Source organism: Microcebus murinus, chromosome 7 (assembly GCF_040939455.1).
Source record: "Microcebus murinus isolate Inina chromosome 7, M.murinus_Inina_mat1.0, whole genome shotgun sequence".
In the NCBI taxonomy this organism is placed as follows: Eukaryota; Metazoa; Chordata; class Mammalia; order Primates; family Cheirogaleidae; genus Microcebus; species Microcebus murinus.
The window spans coordinates 37,152,366-37,176,256 of record NC_134110.1 but is presented as its reverse complement, the minus strand read 5'-3'; the positions used below and the strand labels follow the sequence as shown (position 1 = coordinate 37,176,256).

At 38.2% G+C, this 23,891-nt stretch overlaps 1 protein-coding gene across 2 annotated transcripts in view; it reads right to left on the bottom strand.

Moving 5' to 3' along the window:
* Positions 1–23,891, bottom strand: part of ASAP1 (ArfGAP with SH3 domain, ankyrin repeat and PH domain 1) — a 342,366-nt gene that overhangs the window by 93,152 nt on the left and 225,323 nt on the right. For both annotated transcript variants that reach the window (XM_012785407.3, XM_076005020.1), the window contains exons 6-9: positions 10,278–10,352; positions 9,744–9,793; positions 2,904–3,033; positions 1,205–1,290 (exon numbers count right to left, since the gene is read on the bottom strand). In XM_012785407.3, coding sequence (XP_012640861.1) covers positions 1,205–1,290; positions 2,904–3,033; positions 9,744–9,793; positions 10,278–10,352 — 341 coding nt within the window. The remainder of the gene's footprint in view (positions 1–1,204; positions 1,291–2,903; positions 3,034–9,743; positions 9,794–10,277; positions 10,353–23,891) is intronic.

Sequence of the window (23,891 nt, the reverse complement as noted above, 5' to 3'; positions counted from 1 at the left end):
TTAGAATCATCACAGCTGTCAACATATACAAGGTTGGAGGCACTGGGCTAAGCACTCTATATGTATTATCTTATTTACTTCTAAGATCCTCACAAAAACCCTGAGGTGTATGCTACAAACCTTAGCCCAACTTGACAGATGAGTATACTGAGGTATAGCGAAGTATCTGATAAAGATCACATGGTTATCTAGTTGCAGGGCCAGAATTTGAACTCTTCCATTTGTCTAAACACAAGCTTTGTGCTTTTCCATAATATTAATGCTGGCTGACCTACTTAAATGTTTCAATTGAATACAAAGATCTTCCTAGATATAACATTATTTAAGGAAATAAGAGAGATCAAAGAAAATTATGTATTTAACTTTTTGGAGAGTAGTATTTTAACGAGTCCAAATGACCTTTTACATTCTTCTGCTTATAAAGATGAGAGCGGTCTGGACCAGTTTTGGAAGGTCCTTGTGCTATTTTCTGTGTAACTTCCAACAATTAATACATATTTTAATACTAACTGGCACATTTTCACATAAAGACTATGCAGAAAATCCACAAAACTTAACCCAATAAGTAAATAAGAAGTAAATAAGCAAATTTAGAGACAAAGAACCATAAACATCTTAAAAAGCTAGCCCTGCAGTAAGCAAACAAAAGCAGTAAGCAAACAAAAATGGTGCCAGTGTAGAACAATGGATATCTCTCAAAATATAACACCAATTATACAGGCACTCATGTATAAATGCAAAGTATTCTTTATGTCCACAGTATTTAATTTCATTTAATTTAGATGAAAAAGAACCCAAAAAACAAACTCTAGCTGGGAATACATGGTACAAATGATGCAATAATAGGTAAAATGCCAAGTAAGAGAGGTGGGAAAGGTGGTCACCAGAAAGGACTCTTTAGTGGTAGAAGCTCATTGGACTTCTTAGTGGTAGGGGCTCACACATCTGTAAGAAGAGCTCCACAGGCTGTCAAGGTTAGCATTTGTAAGAAAGATATAGCATTTTTGAGAAACCAAATAGTTGCCCTAATTTAAGCTACTGATTTATATAAACACTGAAGATGGAAGACAATACTATTTCTTATCCAGTTAGCTGTGGAAGGTCATTATATCACTATACAAGAAATACAGAGAACTAAGACAAACAATGGAGAGAATGGGGGCCTTACTTTGGCTAATAACAAACATTGCAACATCCTACTTACTTGCATTGTGCATGATAATACTTTATAAGATTCTGCAGTAGATCCACACCCTTTTTGGTCTTGATTTCATTAACTTTAATGAGATACTGTGGAAATAAAACAGAATTTTATGTTGAAAATTCCAGACAGGGTCATGGGTGCAGGTGGCAGAACACCACTTGTGAATCTGGGAAAGTTAATGAGCCTTGGGTGGCCTTTAGACAATTTAGGGAAAGCTGATTTGGCACAGTCACAAAGTGTACAAAACAAATTGATTATTGTTAGTATTTTATAAATTCTTATGATTAGTCTATTAGACAAGCAAAATAAAACATATCAAAACATTCCAGAATAACTGATTATTTCCCATTGGTGCAGTGGGTCTCAAACTATGTATAGTTCACATGGTCAAAAAACCAAAACCCAGATTGTTGTTTGCAAAAACAAGTAGAACATTCTCTTTGAGAAATATGCTGTGTAAGACATTGAAACTTTTGACCAAGGTGAATCAAAAAGAATTTTTGCTATTCAATAATGAAAAAATAAAAATAAAAATAACCCATTAGTAATTTATGTAGTTAACTAAACACTACTGGTTCTGCTTTGCACTACCAGTCAAGATTTTCTTTTGACATCGTTTGCTTCCTGTTCACTTGTTTAAGGTTCATGAGCAGATTAACTTCAAGTAGCCAAAGATTTATGAAAAAGAGGCCGGGCAGAGTGGCTCATGCCTGTAATCCTAGCACTCTGGGAGGCTGAGGTGGGAGGATCGCTCAAGGTCAGGAGTTCAAAACCAGCCTGAGCAAGAGCGAGACCCCGTCTCTACTATAAACAGAAAGAACTTAATTGCCCAACTAATATATATATGTAGAAAAAATTAGCTGGGCATGGTAGCACATGCCTGTAGTCCCAGCTGCTCAGGAGGCTGAGGCAGGAAGATTGTTTGAGCCCAGGAGTTTGAGGTTGCTATGAGCTAGGCTGACGCCACGGCACTCACTCTAGCCTGGGCAATAAAGTGAGACTCTGTCTCCAAAAAAAAAAAAAAAAAAAAAGAGGGAGGGAAGAAGGAAAGAAAGAATTATGAGAAAGGGAAGAAGACAGATTGATCTATAGGGAAAAAAACCTTAAAACTGCAAAAATTCTCCATTTTAATATTTCCTGAAAACTACAAAAGGAACTCTATTACTCAATAGCAGTGTCAGAATGGGTTGGTCTCTAGGTCAAGGAGTGTTAAGTGTTCAATGGGAATTCAGTTTGAGAACCACTGCTCTAAGTTTAAGGCAGCATGCTTTTCATTGCATTTTTTCATGAAATCAGGCTTTCTTAACAACTGCTTCATTTAAGCTTTCATTCAAACTGGACATACAGTTTAAAAAAAAAAAAGACATGCTCTAAAACTTGTACCAGTAAAACTTACTATTATTCACCAATGTTATCTCTCACCATTTTTCCCCCCACCATCACTCACAAGCAACATTAAGGTTCTCACCAAAGAATCCTGTTTTGGCTTAAAGAGCCCCGTGGGACTGAGGCTCAAAATATGAGACAACAGTGCAATGGCGGGTTCCCAAAAGGCTTGGAGAAAAATGGAGATTAGAATTCTTAAGAAACAGTCCCTTTCTCTAATAACAGTCTGCCTTTAAGCATAAAGACTACTGACTAACAGGAGAAGATTACAGCTATTAAAATTCTATGCAAATTATGGAAAAGTCATTCTTACTTCGCACATTTGGAGCTGAAAGAGGCGCCTTTCCTTTTCCATTTCTTCCGCGATCTCAGCTCCTGTAATCTCTGTGCGGATCATCCCGTGCTGTTTTGCATGCTCTCTTTTCTCCTTCTCGATTTTTGTACTGTAAAATTAAAGCAGATGTCATTATTTTTTTTAAAACACACACCTATGTATAACGCCAAGAGCAGACCCCACTGTAAACTATAAACTCTGAGTAATGATGTGTCAACGTAGGTTCATCAACTGTATCATATGTACCAGTCTGGTGGGAGTTGGTGGTAATGGGGGAGGCTAATATGCTTGGAGGCAGGGCGTATATGGGAAATCTCTGTACCTACTGCTCAAAAACAAAGTCTATTAAAAAATAAACCACTCTCTTGTCTTTCCTTTAATGAAAGCCAGTGATTATTTCTTAATTACCAAAGTTAAGACGCAAAAGTTAAGTTGGAAGAATTAATCAGAAGTAAAAATCTTAAAGAGAACAAATACACCGTATGGATTTTCATCTAGGAAACTCTTTATATTTTAAATTTGATCTCACACACAATAGATTCATACAAATTCTCCTACAATTTGGTAGGCATGAAGAAATTTTGATAGTTTATCTTTTCTTGGGTAAAGCAATTTATGATGAAAAAGAATCAGTAAAAGCTGGAGACCTAGCTTTTCTTATCAGGAGGTTATGAGATTTAGAATTAGTTCATGATAATTAAAGTATATATTGGGTCTTTATGGGTATGTACACAAATTAGTCAAAGGTAATTTCTAATATTCCTCTAAATTTGAACTATTTCCACATCCCAATAACATTTTAATCATTCCACCACTTGGCATTGGATTATACAAAATAAGGAATGGGAAAAATTCTAATGTATAATTTGGAATCCTATGAAAATGTTCTTGGGAGGGTGTCAGGGGAAAACTGGGGGGAAAAAAGGGTGGCCCACATTAAACCCACAGGACCTGAGACTAGTGCTTGCTTATGATAGATGACCAGTGGTAATAATACCAATGTTCATAGCCCTCTTTCCAAAAATCCATTTAACTTGCAAACTGACTTTTAATTTCACAAAGAGCCTGTAATTAATAGTTGTGAATGCAAAGACTAAGTGATTTAACTTATAAGTCTTCTTTAAGTTGTGGTGGTAGGGAAACCCAAACCCCAAAGAAAGCCAATATCCTTGTCTCCTTGTCTATATACAAACAAGCAGAAAATTAACCCCTCAACCCAAATCCACTAGAAACCTAGTTAGGATTGACTCTAATACTCTAATGATATAACTAAGCAACTTTTTAATCATGCTACCCTGGCAGTCAAAGAGGCATGATAGCAGGGATTTTATCAGAAAGACAATAAATATGGGCTCTCTCTCCATTGATGTGGGTGGGAAGAGAAAAATTACTGGGGGGAGGGAGGCATAACTTAATAATTATGGCCTTCTGATTTACCATGGTGGACTTGACCACTTGCATTTATTTCTTCTTCTTCCAGTGATCCCACTAAAATGATAATAAATGCATAAAAAAGGAATAATCTCTCAAGGACAAGAAGAAATGAATACAAAAAAGGATGGGAGAATTCAAAAAATATTTGAAAGAGCAGATTGGGAAGAGAAAAGGAGAGGAGAGGCATTTGTACCTCAAACTATACGGTTCCTTGCCTCCCTCATTTACATAGCTTCCAAAATGCCACCATATACAATCACTAGGCAGAGGCTTAGAAAATAGACCTCAGACACTGACATTTGGAATACTCCTAATAAAAGTGCTATCTTGACATCTAAAACTTGAAACCTAAAAAGGCGGCAGAAAGCTTCCTTGACAAGTCTTGCTGATGCATATAAGCTTTCAAGTAGCCTTTGGGTGCCTTGCTCTGAAATATGAACAGGCACCCAGGGATTGTAAGATAATTCCGAATAGTTTCCAAAATGAAAGTGAGAGTGAGCAAAATAACAAAAGGGAGAAGGAGGGGAGGAACCAAAGGCAGTAAGAAAACAGATAAAAAATTTTTACAAAATGTCATTAAATCTTCAGCTAAAATATTGTATCTATGGAATGAGAAAAAGAAACCATAAAAAGGTAAAAAAATAAAAACCCTAACTGAGCAAAAGAGCTTTTAGACATTTAAAATATGATAGCCAAAATAAAAAAGTCAATCAAAACAGTGGGGAAAAAACAATGATGAATTTATCTAAAATATAAATCAAATAGAACATAAAAAAGAAGAAAATTCTAAGAACAATCTAGGAAGTTGAACCTTATATGATGAAAAGTTCTAGAAAGAGAGAAAAAAGAAAACACAGAAAAAAATTACAAGAAAAGTTTCCAGATCTTTTTTTTCCGAGATGGAGTCTGGCTCTGTTGCCCGGGCTAGAGTGCTGTAGCATCAGCCTACCTCACAGCAACTTTAAACTCCTGGGCTTAAGCAATCCTTTTGCCTCAGCCTCCCAAGGAGCTGGGACTACAGACATGTGCCACTGTGCCTGGCTGATTTTTACATATATTCTTTTAGCTGTCCAGATAATTTCTTTCTATTTTTAGTAGAGATGGCGTCTCGCTCTTGCTTAGGCTAGTCTTGAACTCCTGACCTTGAGCAATCCTCCCACCTCTGTTTCCCAGAGTGCTAAGATTACTGGCGTGAGCCACCACATCCAACCTCCAGACCTTAAGAACTAAAAATTGCAAAAAGAATATTTGCAAACAGAATGCATACAACACAGCACATGAAGACTCTTTGTAAAAACTTTTAATAGAGAGAAGAGTTTAACATTTTCTAAGTGAAAATAAACATAATACACAACCACATATCCCATACAAATAAATGGGAACCAGAAAGGTACTGGATTCTTGAAAATTAGCAACACTGGAAATTAGAAAACAATGGAATGATGCCCTCAGCATTTTGAGAGAAAATGATTATAAAGTCTAGATTTTATATTCAGCCATATCCACATTCTGTGTGATGGCAGAATGAAGTTATTTTTGGATGTACAAAACTTGGAAATTTTACCTCCTTTAGAGCTATTCTCTGGAAATTACTGGAGGTAGTGAGCCAGCAAAATATGGGAGTATACCAGGAAAGAGGAAGTAAATTTTAAACTAAAGCGAGTCAAAGGCTACAGCTGTATTGCTGATCTAAAGAGCTCTAGAAAAGGATAGCTCCAGAAAACAAAAGAAGAAACTGACACGATTTAATAATAGTTATATAATCATTATAATAAATATATTTTCTAAACCGAAATATTATTGATGGGTATCTGACATCTGTTGGAGCAGACAATAAAAATCCATAAGAGATTCATATAGAACTAAGCTAATGAAGAAATCAGGCAATTATGTCATTAACGAAAAGCAGGTGGTAGCAGTGGCTCACGCCCGGGGACTTTGGGAGGCTGAGGTGGGAGGATCACTTGAGGCCAGGAGTTTGAGATGATCCTAGGCAACATAGGGAGATCCCATCTCTTAAAAAAAAAAAAAAAGGAAAGACCAGGTATGGTGGCATGCGCTGGTAGTCCCAGCCATTTGGGAGGCTGAGGCAGGAGGATCCCTTGAGCCTAGGAATTTGAGGTTGCAGTGAGCTATGCAGATGCCCCTATGCTCCAGTCTGGGCAATGAAGCAAGTCTCAAACAAAACAGAAAAAGAAAAGATTTATACTTTAAGAATAGAAATGTAATCATAATACACCATTCAGATTAGCAATGAATGTTTATACTTATCAAAATACAAATACTGACAACTGGTTTTTAACCAAAAATTGTTGTATTAACCATACTGGATAAACAGGGCTGAGAAGTGATGGGATGGATGTACAAGCGAACTACATCCTCTTCTACCATAGCAATACATCACAGCTGAAGCAAGAGAACCCTGGAAAAAATAGAAGAACTAGCAGGATGGGAAGGAGCAGACAGGGCTGCTGCATTTTCATTAAAAGCATACTTGTTGCTGATTCAACATTCTCCCTTTCCTCATTTGTGAATAATCCTATACTATTAGGTGCAGCATTAACTCAATGATTTTAGATTCTGGAAGACAATACAGACAGGTGAGAAGTGCTATGAAGGGTACCTGGTCCATCCTAAAATGTTCTGTATTTTATGATAAACTTCTGCAATGGTGAAGTTATTGTTATTTGTAGTCCAAGTAAGTCTTAACTAATATAAGTTCTATCTGATGTTTTATGTGCATGTATTATTTTGACCAAATAATATTTGATTATGGAAAAACTTGACAGAAATTATTTGTTGAGTGACTACCCTATGCTAGATAATCGTGACAACTGTTTCAATACATTATCTTACCTTGTCCTCACAAAAACCTTGAGAAGTAGATAATTTTTATATTATTTTACAGGTTAAGAATCACCAAAATTAAGTATCTTGGCTCAAGGTCACAAAACTGGTAATGATTCCTAAGTCTGTGATCTTAACTATTACACTTCACTGACTCCCAAGTTCTAAATGGAAGACCACAGAAAATGTCCAGCCTTCTCAGTTATCAAAGCTAATAAGTTAACGTTTTTTGTAAGTTGTTGGGTTTAAAGAATTCACCCTCTCCAAACTTCCACCCAAACCTCCTATAGAACCCACCCCTCTCACCTTCCTAGGGGTACATTGTAGTCTTTGCCAGACCCCTAGGGAAATATAGGAATGAAATACAAAAGGGAAACTTTCTTTATTCCTCCTGATAAAGACTACCCTTGCCCCTCACATTTGTTCCCTAGGAAGATAAAGGAATGGAATGCAAGAGGGAAACTTACTTCCCCGTCCCTTCCAGTAGTTTGAAAAGAATTTATTTACTCTTCCCAGAAAAAGCCTTTATAAAATCCAAGGCTTTTCCTTGTCTCCTGGGGACACCTTTTTTGACCTCCACCCATCTGCACCCAGATACTCAAAATAAATAAACATTTTGCTACACATGATGCTTCATCTCTCTCATCCCTCCCCCCCCACCGAACTAACATAAGTCATTTTGTATTCTATGACTTAGAATCTAATGTGTCCTATTATAAAGAGACAAATGCTTGTTTCCTTTTTTCTCCTTCACCACTATACTTCAGTGAGAAAGAAGTCTATATCACAGCAAATTAATTTGTTGACAGGGATTTATTAAAAAAGGAAACAAAAACAAAAATTTCCTTTATAAGGTCCTAAAATCAGGACCCACTCAACTCACTATTCCTGTTACACATTTCCGGGTCTGGATAATTCCTTTATTTCTTCAATAAATATTCATATAATGCACAAACTATGACTCTGCTAAGCACTGGGGAATTAATATCATACTCAAAAACAATGTGGTTGCTGTCCTACCAAGTTCAGATTCTTCAGGACAATACAGACAAATGAACAGCCTGACAAGTTCTTATATCATGTGTGAGAAGTGCAATGAGGGGCACCTTAACACCTTAGAACGCTTTATATTCTATCATATTCAGAACACTGACCGCCAGATACTTCAAGATCTTCAACACAGATTTTAAAAAATATAAAAGTAGTTATACCACTCAATATTGGTAGTACTTTAATTGCCAAAGCACGCACTGTATCATGTTTTGCTGTTCCTATGTCTTGCAAAGGAGGCACATCCTGTAAGTCTAGAGGAAGGCTTTCTCTCCCTCCTTTGTGGACTTGCCCCTCTCATTTTCTAATTTCATTAGCTGTATCATATTCCAAGTGCAAGGGCAGTTGCCCCTGGGCTGGGGCATACTTAGCTCTAAGTGTGAGTATTAACAATCCCTTTTCATATAGAAAAAAACTTCCCACAGCTTTCATTGATCAGTTTACCATTTTAAGAAACTTTTTGTTCTCAGCTGTATTTGTAGCTGCCAATGCACAAAAGTATTGCTAAAACAGCAAGTCCCCAACAATGCACTTATCACATAAGCAATTACGAAAGTAGTTTGGGAAAAACATATTTAAGCCTACATTTGTTTTTCTTTTGCTTCTGTTTTTACTCTACTGCTATTGCTGCCTACAGAAATGTTTTTATTCTCTTATGTTTACAGTTATCCAAGTTTATTGCCAAGACTTTTATTAAAAGCTTTAAAATACATATCTCCTCCCATCCCACCCTACTCCCTGGTGTTACAAACATCTCAGAGTAATAACAAAGGAACATGGTATATCACATGCACAACATGAAGATAAGCCAGGCACCAGGCAAACTGCTCATTGCCCTAATCTCTCATAATAATCCTATGAGGTCAGTGGTCTGACTTCAGTGCACACTATGCTACTCGGGCTCTAGGATCAGACAGACCTGCAGTGCATGCCAGCTTGACAGTTACTAGCTTGCTACCCTTCTGCAAGCCCCTCAGCCTCTCTAGGTTTCAGTTTCCCTGATATATAAACAGAGTGAAGTGGCACAGATAGGTTGCTGCCAGGAGATCCTGCTTGTAAAAAACACTTAACGCAGGTCCTGGCAGGCAGAAAGAAAGATGACACAAATATTAGTTATTTCTTTTACTTTTATTATCTCCCCATTGCTATCCTATACCAAAACGTAAATGGTCCACCATTACATACTAATTATAATGAAATAAAAGTGGCAACAATCATAGATCTAAAACTTGACAGTCAGTATCAACAGCCATAAATGCTGAAATAACTGATAGCAAAAATGTCTCTCAGTCTAGACAACCAGCACAGGACATGTAGCCACTTTTAAGTAGGTCAGCATACCCAACCTCTTAGCCCTAACAAGGATATACTAAATGGTTTTTTGTTGAGATGGTATTAGTTAAGGGCTCTGTCCATTTTCCAGTTAGTTTTTCTTACAAAACTCATGATAATATAAACAAAATGAAAACTAAACAAAAAACCACTTACAACTTTGTCTCATAATCTTTCCAGGCTTTGTCAAATGGCTTCTTGAGATCCTTAGAAAAAAGAAAATTAAAATTGCATTTATTTTTGCTGAAAGTGAATAAATAATTCTGAAATAATATCTCAGCAAGAATGACTTTCTTACTGACGTTACACAAGACACTTTCACGCGCATGACGCCATCTGTTACACGCGAGAAGTCCGCAGAGGCGGGAAGGGTGAGCGCCCCGTCATGCCCACGAAGCAGGAGCCTAAAGGCTCTGCGCCCACAGCGGAGCCAGGACTAGAGCTTGGCTTCTCTCCCCCACCCACTTGGGATCTCACCAATCTTCCTAAAAGTGTCTAATCTTGTTCCTCTGTCAATACCATTATGGAAAGTGGCACATTTTTTCCAATGATCATTTTCCAAGAAGATTTTTAATGCTATAAATGTTGAGTGCCTTTCAAATACAAGTACTTCTGTGATCTTAAAAGAGAGGGGAAAAAAAATATCAATCCTTTCAAGTTAAAGTGGAAATCCAATTTCTGAACACTTACTCCTTTGACTCCTTTTAGGTCTCCTTTTAACAAGGAATCCAAGGTGAAGATCACATTGTGGCTCAGACCCTGGAGCTGAAAAACAAAGTAAAGATGGGAGACAGTTAAAAAAAGATGGTGCACGTAGAAAAATAACACCAGCTACTGTTGACCAAGCATTTTCCACACACCAGGCCCTGCTGAAGGGCTTTACGTGCATTATTTCATTGAACCTGCGTACCTTCGTGGGTTCAGTGGCAAAACTAGCGCCACTCTGTTGCTGAATAGAGACAGAGGTGGAGTCACTTGTGAAGATCCACACAGAATATGAGGGGGGGGGTGAGATTTGGATTTAGACTTCAGAGCCTGTGTTCTCAGACCCTGTGTTACAAGTATAGGTACACGTGTACAAGTAATTCCTCAAATCATCTTAGCACTGTCACTTACACCACTACCCAAATTGTAGATCTTAACCTGAATTTTCAACTGCCTCTGTCAGAGTGAGGGGGGGGGAACTATACAACTGGCTTTTACCATTTCTTTTTTACATTCTTTTATAGCAGGTATCATGATCTGAAATTATCCTGTTTGGAGTTTTTTTGGCTTAGATTTATCTTTTATTTGAAAAAATCTTTATTTTTAATTTTTATGTACATATAATAATTGTATATATTTATGGGGTACATATGAAATTTTGATACAATCATACAACGTGTAAGATCAAATCAAGGTGACTGAAATATCCATCAGCTCAAGATTTATCATTTCTCTGTGTTAGGAACATTCCAATTTTACTTTTCTGGTTTTTCTGAAATATATAATATATTACTGTAGTCACCCTATTGTGCTACCAAACACTAAATCTTTTTTTTTAATTTCAGCATATTATGGAGGTACAAATGTTTAGGTTACATGTGTTGCCTTTCCCTCCCTTCACCCCACTCCAGAGTCAGAGCCAAACACTAAATTTTATTTCTTCTACCTAACTGTATTACTGTACCCATTATTCAACCCCTGGTTATCTTCCCTCTCCACTACCTTCCCAGCCTCTAGTGATATCACTCTACACTCCTGACCCTCTATGAGATCAATTTTTTCAGCTCCCATATATGAGTGATAACATTTGGTATTTGTCTTTCTATGCTTGTCTTTTTTCACTTAACATAATGCCCTCCAGTTCCATCCATGTGTTTGAAAACAACAGGAATTTGTTTTTTTATAGCTGATTGATTTCACCATGTATATATATATATTTTCTTCATCCATTCATCTACTAATAGACACTTAGGCTGATTCCGTATCTTGGCTATTGTGAAGAGTGCTGTAATAAACATGAGAGTACAGATATCCCTTAGATAATACTGCTTTTCTTGCTTTTGAATATATACCCAGCAGTGGGATTGCTGGATCATATGGTAGTTCTATTTTTAATTTTTTGAGGAACCTCCACATTGTTCTCCATAGTGACTATACTACTTTGCATTCCCACCAACAGTGTAGGAGGATTGCCCTTTCTCCATATCCTCACCAGCACCTGTTACTGCCTTTTTGATAAAAACCATTTTAACTAGGACGAGATATCTCATTGTAGTTTTGATTTGCACTTCTCTGATGATTAGTGATGTTGAACATTTTTTCATATATCTGTTAACCATTTATATGCTTTCTTTTGGGAAATGTCTATGCAGATCCTTTGTCCATTTTTTAATCAAAATTTTTTTTTTGCTATTGAGTTGTCTGAGCTCCTTATATATGTTGGTTATTAATCTCTTGTCAGATGGGTACTTTACAAATATTTTCTCCCATTCTGGGGGCTGTCCCTTCACTTTGTTGATTATTTCCTTTGCTATGTAGAAATTTTAGCTTGATGTGACCTATTTGTCCATTTTTGCTTTGGTTGCCTGTGCTTTTGGGGTTTTATTCAAGAAATCTTTCCCCAGACTAATGTCCTGAAGCATTTCCTCAATGTTTTCTTTTAGTAGTTTCATAGTTTCAAGTCTTATCTTTAAGTTTTTGATCCATTTTGATTTGATTTTTGTATATGCCAAGAGATAGGGGTCTAATTTCACTCTTTTTCATACAAATATCCAGTTTTTCCAGCACCATTTATTGAAGAAACTGTCCTTTCTCCAATGTGTGAACACACATTGGCACCTTTGTTGAAAATGAGCTGACTGTAAATGCGTGATTTATTTCTGGGTTCCCTATTCTGTTCCATTGGTCTGTTTTTATACCAGTATCATGCTTTTTGGTTAGTATAGGTTTGTAGTATAATTCAAAGTCAGGTAATACAAAGCCTTCAGCTTGTGTATTCTGTCTCCCCAACGAGCACGTAAGCTCAATGAGGGCAGGGACCTTGACTGTTCTGTTCATACCTCTACCTTCAGGTTCCATTAAAAAGACAAGATATTTAGGAAGTACTATCTATAGCTGAGGAGTAGATTTTTTTTTTTTCACTGTTCTGAGGCAGTGGCCTGGGTCTCCTTGATTTTAAGATGGCACAAAGAGGAATCTACAAGGGAGAAGGAGATGCAGCTGCTAACCAGCTGCAGAGGAGTGGCAGGGAAACCAAGGGAGAGGCAGTCAAGTGTAAAAAGAAAAGCAAAACAAGGACATAAGAGTTTATAACATACTGTTTTCAAGGAGACCCCTAGTAATCTTGGTGAAATCACTTTTAGTAGTGTGGAACCAAGACTGCAGGGACCTGCAGAATCAGATTAGAGATGGAAAGGGTTGTGGGTCCCCTCACTCAAGAAATAATTTTACTCATATGTAAGTGTATTCATTTGTCATTCTGTCTATGCATCCATCATTTACTGAATATCTACTCTGTGCTACATACTATGCTAGAAGCTGGATAAAGTTGAACAAAACACTATTCCTACCGTGGAAAGCTTGTATTCTAGGAACAGAGGCAGTCAGTACGCAGCCAACTCTACTACATTATGCCATTACATACTGTATTAGAGGCAGAGGAAAAAAGTGGCTTGAGAAGGATCAATACTGCCTGGCTGATGAGCTTTGTGCCTGACCCTTTTAACCACATCCATAAAGTGGAAGCCTATACCCTATTGGGAGCAGCTGTTGCGAAGATAGAAGGAGTTAATGTATGTGAAAAGTGCTAGCTTACTTCCTGCCACCCAGGAAGTGCTGAATACATATTGTTTAAAATGCTATGGGATGCTACATACGAATAAGGTAACATGGGAGCAGGGAGGGATAGGGAATAGGAAGACCTTCCCTTTGGTTTTTTAATTGCTCCCTAAACTTTTCCTGTTGCTCTCATCTTAGGCTCCTGCAGTTCACAAGTCATTCTACCTCTTTACCCTCCCTAAACACCAACTGATTTTACACACAAGGAAGGTTTTCCGATGCACACCACCAGAGGGCTTGGATTAGAAACAATCATTTCTTTCTTATTTCAAAGACAAAGAGATTTCCACCAAGAAAATTTTATCTATGTGACTTTGCCACCACCTGTACAGAGAAACAGCCTGACTGGCAGGCCAGAGGGCTACAGTCCGAAAGCCTACTTTCTGTGAGGGTCTAGGATGTTGGTTCTTAAGGAATGGGGCTAGAAAAGCATCTTAGCTATAACTGTGGCCCTCCAAATGGCCACAGTATATAAACCAATATAAACTATTAATATAATGATTACAATTTCGTGGGAGGAGTGACTGGGAAGAGGAATGTCTAAAAAGGTTCTTGGAATAAAGGAGGAAGGTTGTGAGTAAAAAGGGAGGGGGGGAAAAAAGCTTGAGAAATACTGACCTTGAGAATGAGGGGGAAAAAATAAAAATTAACAGGACCTACTCTCCACCCTAGATGGAGAGCTGGAATATTTTGCTCTGAGCCCTCAATTTCATCCCTGGGGTATGAGCCCATGGCATCCCCCTATTCTGTAGATCTTAGGAGTTTGTGTGGATGGTGGGTAATGAGGTCGGGGTCTGCCCTGACCTCCACTCATCCAGCCAGTATCTACTTTTCCTCTGTTCATGAAGAGAGCCTGAAGTTATTTTTCTTCAAAGCATTTGCCATCCCTAACCATTTGTATATGTATTTGTTTGGTTTTTTCCCAGACTGTGTCTCCATAGCATGTATATGTATTTTTTTTCTTATTTTTTTACTGTCTGTCTCTCCAATTGGATTGCAAGCTCCTTCAGAGTGGGGTCTGTATGTTCACTGCTATATTCCTATAACTCAGAATATTGTGTAGCACAGATGGGGTGCTCAAGAAATACTTGTGGAAGGAATGGAATGAAATACAGAATTGTGTGTGTACAAGGTTCTTCTCTATGGGGCTGTTCATACAGATGGAAAGTTATGTGCCTATCAATAGGAGATGGCTAAATTATGGAACTTTTAAACAACAGCCATAAAAATGAGAAAGCTCTTTATGCCTAACTTTGGAAATGCCCCCAAGATAAATTTTTATGTGATAAAATCAAGTATAAAACAGTATGTAGAGTGTGTAAGGGTTTGTACAAAAAGGGGGGGAAAATGCCTATGCTTAAATTACTTTTGAAAACATACAGTCTTCCAATGCTGGTTCCCTCTAGGGATGGAAACTGAGCAAAGGGACAGGGTGGAAGAGGAGACGTTTTACATTTTTAAAAAACCTGCAACATGTAATATACTCCTTATTCAAAGACAGTCAAAATTTTAAAACAAAATATGAAAAGACAGTGATTATAAATCTTTTTAAACTTTCAGTCCTAAATTATAGTTTCCATCAATGCTCAAATCCTTTGTGAAATGAAGCAGGAAAAAAAAATACATTAATGTCACTCCCACCTTGATCCGAAGGCTGTATTAGAAAATAACAACAACAAAAGAATCATGAAACTCTGTGGTTAATACTGAATATGAGGGGTGTTCAGAAGGAAAAGTCCCTCAAAAGCCATGTATGACCACACGGCGAACACAACATAGTAACCTTTTAATGTCATCATTGTGGTTAGGCATTAGGGTGAGCGGTAGCTGCACAGATAGAAAACCCCAAGTCCCGCTCCCTTCAATAGCTCAGCTGGCAAAGCGGAGGACTGTAGAAAACCCAAAGAGTTAAGAATTTCTTTGTGGTTACCTACACACACATTCTTGGGAGGTGATAAGAAACCAAGAAGGCAAAACATTATGTATCATGAATTCAGAATTTTCACGGTGACAAGCCTATGAAAAGGCCAAAGGGAAAAAATTTAAAATTTACAAACCCTTTCCAACTTACGTCCCAGGAGAAAGTAGGTCAATTTTAAAAACTAGCAAAGGGGATTGTCTTAAGTGACAAGTGAATAGTAACTACCAGAGTGCCATTATAAACATACAAAGAGGGGTCAAAGAGAAAGCAGACCAATACCACGAGGGTGTAATTTTTAGAAAATATTCACAAGAAGCAAAACAAAACTTTCCTACTTGGGCATCTCAGTGAAGAGAAAACCTATCTCAGATATTTTAAGGGATTGCTCTGCAACAGAGACAGATTATATGACTTCACAGTCATGGGATTCTGTAATTTTCCTGTGTTTTCATTTTCTAGTTCTTTCAGGAATCCTAGTTCTTTCATAACTCTTCATTCCCTGAGTAAGAGTTTCGCAAACTGATGTGTAACAGTCATTTCCACAGTCAATTATAATGCAGCCAATACAATACAATAATAATATGGGTAGTCAAAGTTCCGGTATCACCTTCATTATCTTTAATGGATTTTTTTAAAAAGCCTTTCAAATTTATTATATAATTATTTCCCATTCATTTTACTAAAATTCTATTGGTTACTCTATTCCCATTTACTCAACTTCCAAACTATTTTCTTTCCTTTAATGATAAAGCTGAATTAATATAAGTTCTTTGTATGATTCAAGTCTGCAAGAAGTTAAAGTCTATGTTTTAAAAGTACATCTTTTTTTTTCATTTTATTGAGCAAAAAATACATTAAAAATAATTTCAGAAATGATGTTTAGGAATAAAAAACATATTTTCCTTTTAAACAAACTGCTGTTCAAATTTCTTTCTACATAAAAGATATTTCCCCTGCTAGTACATACATTGAGCCTAACTAGCAATTTGGAATAAATCAGAGGGAAGTTGAAGTCTACCTCTCCTTATGCAAAAGGGACTTGTTTAAGCAAGCAATTGCAATTAATACTGGCTTTCATAAAACCATTTATTCCTCAAAATTGCTCCAACACTACTAGACATTATACAAATAGTCAGCATACTCTCAGCCAACAGAGATGACCTCATGAACCATTTTCCCTCAATGTATATAAACACACATTATCTTTTGCTCTGACTTTTTTTTTTTACCCCTTTATAGCTTTACCACAAAAAGAAATGATATCATTTATTTACTGATTTATCACCTATCTTTCCTCACCAGAAGGTTTGCTTCTTAATGGGAGGTCCCTTATCTGTTTTGTTCACTAACTGATTAGATACCAAAGGAGGAGTCAAGCAGCAGCTGCAGATCACACTGTAGTGTAATTTCTGGCTTGCCTGAATCACAGCCCAACTCAGCTCCAATCCCATCTATGGGCTTGAAGGGTGAGTGCTTTTAAGCGCTCACCTGAATGGCTGTGCTGCCTTGCGGGAGCAACCAACTGGCAGAAAGGCAACGAGTTAGCCATGCCTCGTTTTCTTGCCTTTGAGAGATGGAGAGAGCAGCACAGCTCTACAAATGGTACCTCCATGACACCTACATACACATAAAACTGTATTAATTAACGAGGACATAATTTGCTTGCTTTGTCATCCTGCATTAATTCTGACATTCCCTCTCCACTGCCCATTGGTTCTCTCTCTCTCTCCAGACTGAAAGTTTCTCTGAAAGTAAGGCTAATGCAAATCCGCTGACTTGCTCAACACATTGGAAAATCCAATTAAAATAATGAGCCAGCTCCCAGCAGTTAAGTCTGCAATTCCATGGCATAAATTAGATACTCTGTCTAGTGCGTTAACTCCTTCATGCCCTGGAGAGTTATTTACCACCTTGAAACTATTTAAAGCTAGCACCTTGTCATTAGGCTGCTTTCCAGGGTATTATGATACAGAGAAAAGAATCCCAGAGGCACGTGGCCACTCATCACTTCTGGCCTGTGTGACTTTGGGCAAACTGTTTAACTTTGTTGGTGTTCCAACACCTTCTGCTAGCCTATGCCAGCATGAGCAGACTGAGGAAGAACTGACACTAATAAAAACTCCACTTCATACAAGGCCACAGAGCTGGATGCTTTTACACACATTACCTGATCAGCCGCTCCTGATAATTCTACAAGGTATTATTAAGTAACTTGTTCAAACACACATAGCTAGTTAAGTGGAGGGATCAAACCACAAACCAGGTGTAACTCCAAAGTCAATGAGCTACTAACAAATATTATCTTCTTACAGATACCAGAATGTTTTAAAAACTATAATACACTATCTACTTGCAATGAACAACTATTATTAGCCATTACTGACCTATATAAACTAAGATTTATTTTATCTGGTTGCATAGGCATTAAGGAGAAGGTTGGGGGGCACTTAACAGTCCTAGACCTCACCCACTGCTCAGGGATTTCTTGTTTAACCTTCACAGCTGCAAGTGTGACCAGTGCTCACATGGTCAAGCAGGTTTGACAAACAGCTAGGTGTTTGCTTAGGCAAGTCACTCAAGGTGTTTGCTTGGGCAAGTCACTCTTCATCTGCGAAGTGGAATGATAAGACCAACTCATATGCTGCTAAAAGGATTGAGATTTAGTCAGTGGATGCAAATGTATGCAAAATGCCCAACACTACATAATACATCTTAATAAAATGAAACTACATTTATTTTCCTAACATTCTTTACACTTAAAAATCTCAGCAGTAGTGAGCTTTTTAAAAACTATAATGATAGCATTTCAGCTATTGGAGTATATTAAGGATAGCATTTCAGGTACTTTTAAGGCTGGTGTGTGGGGCTCCAAAATACCTTTTGTATGGCACCACATTCTCTCCATTGGTAAGTCTGATAGTTCTTGTTTCCCTGCTTTATACTGCAGGGCAGTCTCTATAAACTGTAAGATAATGCATCTCATTATACCGTGTTCTAATCTAGGCAGAGCAGCCTGAATTAGACTGTTTATTAAAACGACAGAGGGTACTACTGCATTTAACATATGTTATCTAAAGTTAAAGATGGGTCTTAGTCTCACCAGATTAATGAGGAAACAGGCTCAGAAAGGTTAAGTAACTTATTCAAGGTCAAACGATGAATAAAGCAGATGGTCAGGTTATTAATTAAGGTTTTTACAGATTCCCAAGTCTCATTTCCTTTGTGTTCTGCTGCCATAGTGATCTTTTAAAGTGATTATCAATCAGATCATATCACTCTCCTACTTAAAACCTATCCCTGGCTTCCCACTGAACTGGATTCAAATCCAAGCTCCCACTTTAGGTCTGGCCCTGCTTACCTGTCTCACGCCCCTCTACTCTTCAACCCCTTTTCAGCTTCTTGACCCATAGAGCTCTCTCCTCCTCTGCATGCACTTTACCATGTGTCTGGAACACTCTTCCTCTGGCTATAGGCAAAAAGCCTTCCAGTTTCTACATCACTTCCTCAGGGAGGACTTGACCCTTCTAAAGAGGTCTCCTCTCCCTAATCTGTTAGTCTCAACCAGTGGCAGAATAGGCCCACTTTCACAGAGTATTTCTGTACTTTAAAATGACTTGTCTGTTCCTTTACTGTCAAAGGCAAAGCTTGTTGGAGGCAGGGGCTCTGACTGCTTTGCCCACCACTGTGCTACACCAAACTCCTAGCACAGCGTAGACATGTTATTTGCACTAAATAAAATGCTTGTTGGTTGAGTAAAGGGCTGAATGAATGCATTCTTCTTCAAACGAGGAGAGCTGTTCTGAGATACAAAGTGTTTTAGAATCTGCACCAGTTTTGGTCTTCCTGGAGTGCTTAGCACCAAAAGGTAAAGGGGAAAAAGACTCAGGAGCGAGATAGGAAGGTTAGAACTACTCCGAGGATATGGTTGGGGGTGACAGACCAAGGGTACTCTTGCCATCCAGTGCTTTGTCTGACAACTGGAGAAGAAAGGGTAGATGTCAGGAGAGCTGTTCTTGACTTTCACTTGCCTCTCCACCTATCTGTGAAAGTTTAGGCAATCACTTGTTGTTTCTGCCATCAACAAAGTGAGAGATCTCTAAAGTCTCTAAGCCGTCTGAAGTACCTTCCAATTACAATACTCTTACAACGAGATACAACTGAACACAGGAGGAAAAAATCCAGAACAGATGGGTGAAAATACAGGGAGATGCTCAAATTGCCTTCAAGCAAGGCAGTCCTGGTCCTCTACCCAACAAAGTAACAAACAAACACAGTAAAACAGTTCTGTGGTAATGCTGGAGAGTTAGAAGGGTCAATTCATAATTCCTAGTAAAATTCTAAATTTTTTGGTATAGTCCACAACATTCTCTATAAGACTTCTGGCACAGTACACATAACTTTTTGAAAAAGTCTAAAACATCTCAAGAAAGTGAGGCCCTTAATTTGACCAGAGCAAGGTACTGAATACCTACTTGGGCCTTTGGCTACTGGCAGTTTCTCCCATTTCCTTTTTTTTTTTCTTTCCCCAAAAGAAGGTCTTTCTCTGTTGCCCAGGATAGAACACAGTGGTGTGATCATAGGTCACCACAGCCTCCAACGCCTCGGCTCAAGCAATTCTTCCCCCCTTAGCCTCCCAAGTAGCTGGGAATACAGGCACATGCCATCACACCTGGCTAATTTTTATTTTTTTGTAGAGATGTGGTCTCGCTATTTTGCCTAGGTTGGTCTTGTAACTCCTGGCCTCGGGTGATCCTCCTGCTTTCGCCTTCCAAAGTGCTAGGATTACAGGTGTGAGCCACTGCACCCATCCCTAACTGACCCTTAAGTGACAAGAAAGGGCAAGAAATGAAAGTATTACAAACTAAATTAATGTAGTAATGAAGACCAGTATCTAAATAATTTATAATCACAAGATGTACAGTGCTTTCCAATTATTATATTTTAGACGGTGAAAAATGGAAAATAGAAATCTTCAAAATATGAGGCTGGGTAAATAAATTATAGTTTTAACATAAGATGGGCATTCTATACAGTTTTTAGAATGTGTCTCCGGTGGCAAGTGCCTTTGGGTTCTGCAAACCCCTCTTCAGGGACGACCAGTGGTAACGTGGGAGAGGCTCCTGGCTCCCAGCTGCAGACCCTGCCTCAACCAGGGCAGCTCTGCTTTAGGAAGCTGTATGCTTGCAGCTGGGCAAAGGTTCTCAGGCTATATTATTTTACAAAAAAGTAAAACATTTCCAAAATATATAAATAAGTAGAAAACTAGGTTATAAAATAGCACTGCAGTATGGACCCAATGTTGTGAAAAAATTATATAACTCAAAAAATACATGAGAAAAAAAAGATGAGGAAATAGAAAAAAGCTTAAAAGGACACACACACATATATATCTCAAACCCTTCACAGTGGATTGTAAGGCTACTGGTGATTTTTATTTTAGTTTTTTCCCCCTTGTATTTTCCAAGTTTTCCATAATGAAGTAGTATTTTTGTATTTGTAAAGAAATATGGCAAAGAAACACAAGAGGGCGATATAATCAACCAGTAGCCTATTTCTCATTCAACTTGTTCTTTATTTATTTATCCAAGATATAAATCAGATGGCACATATAAAAGTAAAAATAATTATTACAGTACTGAATTTGGAGGAAAAAAGTCACAAGTTCTTCATAACACTAGGGAACTCTGGTTCTCTGTCCAGAATGACAGTCCTTCCTAGTGGCTCTCAAAATGTGGTCCTTGGATGAGTAGTGTCAACACTACCTGGAAAATTATCAGTAATGAAATCTCAAAGCTAATTAATCAGAAGCTCTGAGAGTGGGGCCCAACAACCTAAGTTTTTTTTTTTTTTGAGACAGAGTCTCACTTTGTTGCCTAGGCTAGAGTGAGTGCCATGGCGTCAGCCTAGCTCACAGTAACCTCAAACTCCTGGCTCAAGCAATCCTTCTGCCTCAGCCTCCCAAGTAGCTGGGACTACAGGCATGTGCCACCATGCCCAGCTAATTTTTTCTATATATATTAGTTGGCCAATTAATTTCTTTCTATTTATAGTAGAGACGGGGGTCTCACTCTTGCTCAGGCTGGTTTCCAACTCCTGACCTTGAGCAATCCGCCGCCTCGGCCTCCTAGAGAGCTAGGATTACAGGCGTGAGCCACCTCGCCCGGCCGGCCCGACTACAACCTAAGTTTTAACGAGCACCTGAGGTAAAATGAATGCAAATCAAGAGTGAGAACCACTGTTGTCTAAATAAAAGAAAAATGAAAGTTCTTTTAGAAAAGAAAGACTTCTAGCCAGGCAGAGAAAATGACTTGCCTAAGTTCTAAGACAGGGGTTCTCAAACTTTTTAAACAGGGGGCCAGTTCACTGTCCTTCAGACTGTTAGAGAGTGCTCACTGTGGGCCCAGGACAAGTCGGCTGCTAAGCAGGACAGGCAGTGGCGGGCAAAAACACCCAGAGGGCAGGATAAATGTGCTAGGCGGCCAGTATGTGGCCCTCGGGCCATAGTTTGAGGACGCCTGTTCTAAGGCATAATTACCAGAAAGAACAGCAGTCAGGGATCTGGGAATGACCGGAGGAGAAGTGCAAATCAAATTATACCATGTGCTAACGGCATCAGGGACTGATAAGACCAAATTTAAGCAGAGAGCACATTTTGCTGGAAATGTTAGAGACAAATGGGTAGGTGTAGGAGTATCAGGGAATATGAGAATTCCTTAACTTAAAATAATGCAATTATATTTTGTCTAATTCAATTTAAGTAAATGGTGGGTTAGATTTAACATCATCTCCTACATGGAGTGGAAACGAAAGCACTATTTCCTTTGCATTGTGGGCAGCATCTGATTTCACTCAAAGATAATTATATAGAAAGGGGGAGTAGCTAAGATTTATAAGGCCAAGATAACTGAGAAAGTGAAAGGGGGGAAAACTAGGCCTTGATTTGAGAAAGACATCCCTAACCTAAGGATTTCTTTATTGTACTTAAAACGATAATGTTAGCTCATCCTCAACTTTCAGACCTTTAATTTCATTTCCATGCATGCCATCTGTAATTTGCTATGTTTAAACTAGAATAAAACCATACTGTGACATCAAATCACATTTTCCTTGTCTTTACTGAACATCGTTATCATACACTATGTATGATGTTTTGTAACATCTTTTACCCAGTATGCACCTTCTTAACACAATTTAATTTTTATTTAAATTAAAATACACAGGGCTTACCATGTGCTGGGAGGACACATTAACGCATCACAGTAGACATCACTGTCTTCCTGTAACTGATAAGAAAGCAGCCATCTGCTGCTCCCTTCCTTGGACTGTCCCGCCTTCTCTACTTGGTGTCTCTGTTTTAAAACTCATTTTACTTATCCTCATGGAAAGTTTCAGAATTCAAAGAATCCAACTAAATGATGACTGCGATATCAGTTACCTGATAAATTTCAAGGCCACCCTTGCAGAAAGGGAACCTTCTTAGATATTTCCTGGCCAACTGCTGCCAGGAAACTAAATAGAATTTTCCCCACTTGTGGGAAACCAAAAGTAGGACATTTTAAAAGTCTGGTCCTTCACCTATGTCCATGTTTCCCTGTAAAATTAAGTAGTGCTTCTGAGTAAACTACTAAAATATACTGTACAAACAATGTCTTAAAAAGAGAAAGTGACAATCCTAGTGCAGAGTAGGCACTTAATAAATGCTGGCTGAGACAAGAACACACTTTAGAAAGTAAGCTTGTTTCTTTCTTAAAACTACCATGTTGCTCCGAAAATAAGACCTACCCAATAAAATAAGCCCTAACGGGATTTCTAAGCATTGGTGCAATCTAAGCCCTACTCCAAAAATAAGACCTAGTGATGGGCATGGCTACGCAGCGCATCTGTACAACTAATGAATTTCGTCTCGGAGTGGTAAAGAAGGCGAGCAGCCCCTCTCATCTGCCACATCGTGACAGCTACTATCCTAGAGGTGACCAGAAAGATGCGGGCAGCCCCACCAGCAAGGTCAGCTCCCCCTGTCAAGTCCCGGCCATCCTGTGCGTGCTGCAAGCTGAGGCTTTGAAAGGAAAATAACACATCCCCTGAAAATAAGCCCTAGGGTGTCTTCTTGAGGAAAAATAAATATAAGACTTTGTCTTATTTTCGGGGAAACACGGTAAGCATAGACTTTCACCTCACTATCAAGTGTATCAACCACTGATTAACACCATTTAATGTTTCCATTTAAGGAAAACAGCTTCTGTTAGCATAAGAAAATAGTTTCCTAAATATCTATTAATTATTTATGGCTCAGATCAAAGGTCTCCCTTCTGCAAAGCCTTCCTTGATACTCCCACTTTCTGGATGAATGAATGAATGAATCTGCCTCTGGAGACCTAACCTAGGAAGCAGTAGAGCAGAGATTTGAATTCAGTTATAACTGATTTCAAAGTCAAGATATTTCTGCCAATTCTCTGAAATTTTAGTTGCTTAACGCAACTGGGGCAATTAAGCCAATAAAAAGGTCCATTCATTTTTAATGGAAGATGTAGTAAGATACTAGTTCATAACTGAATCAGTGG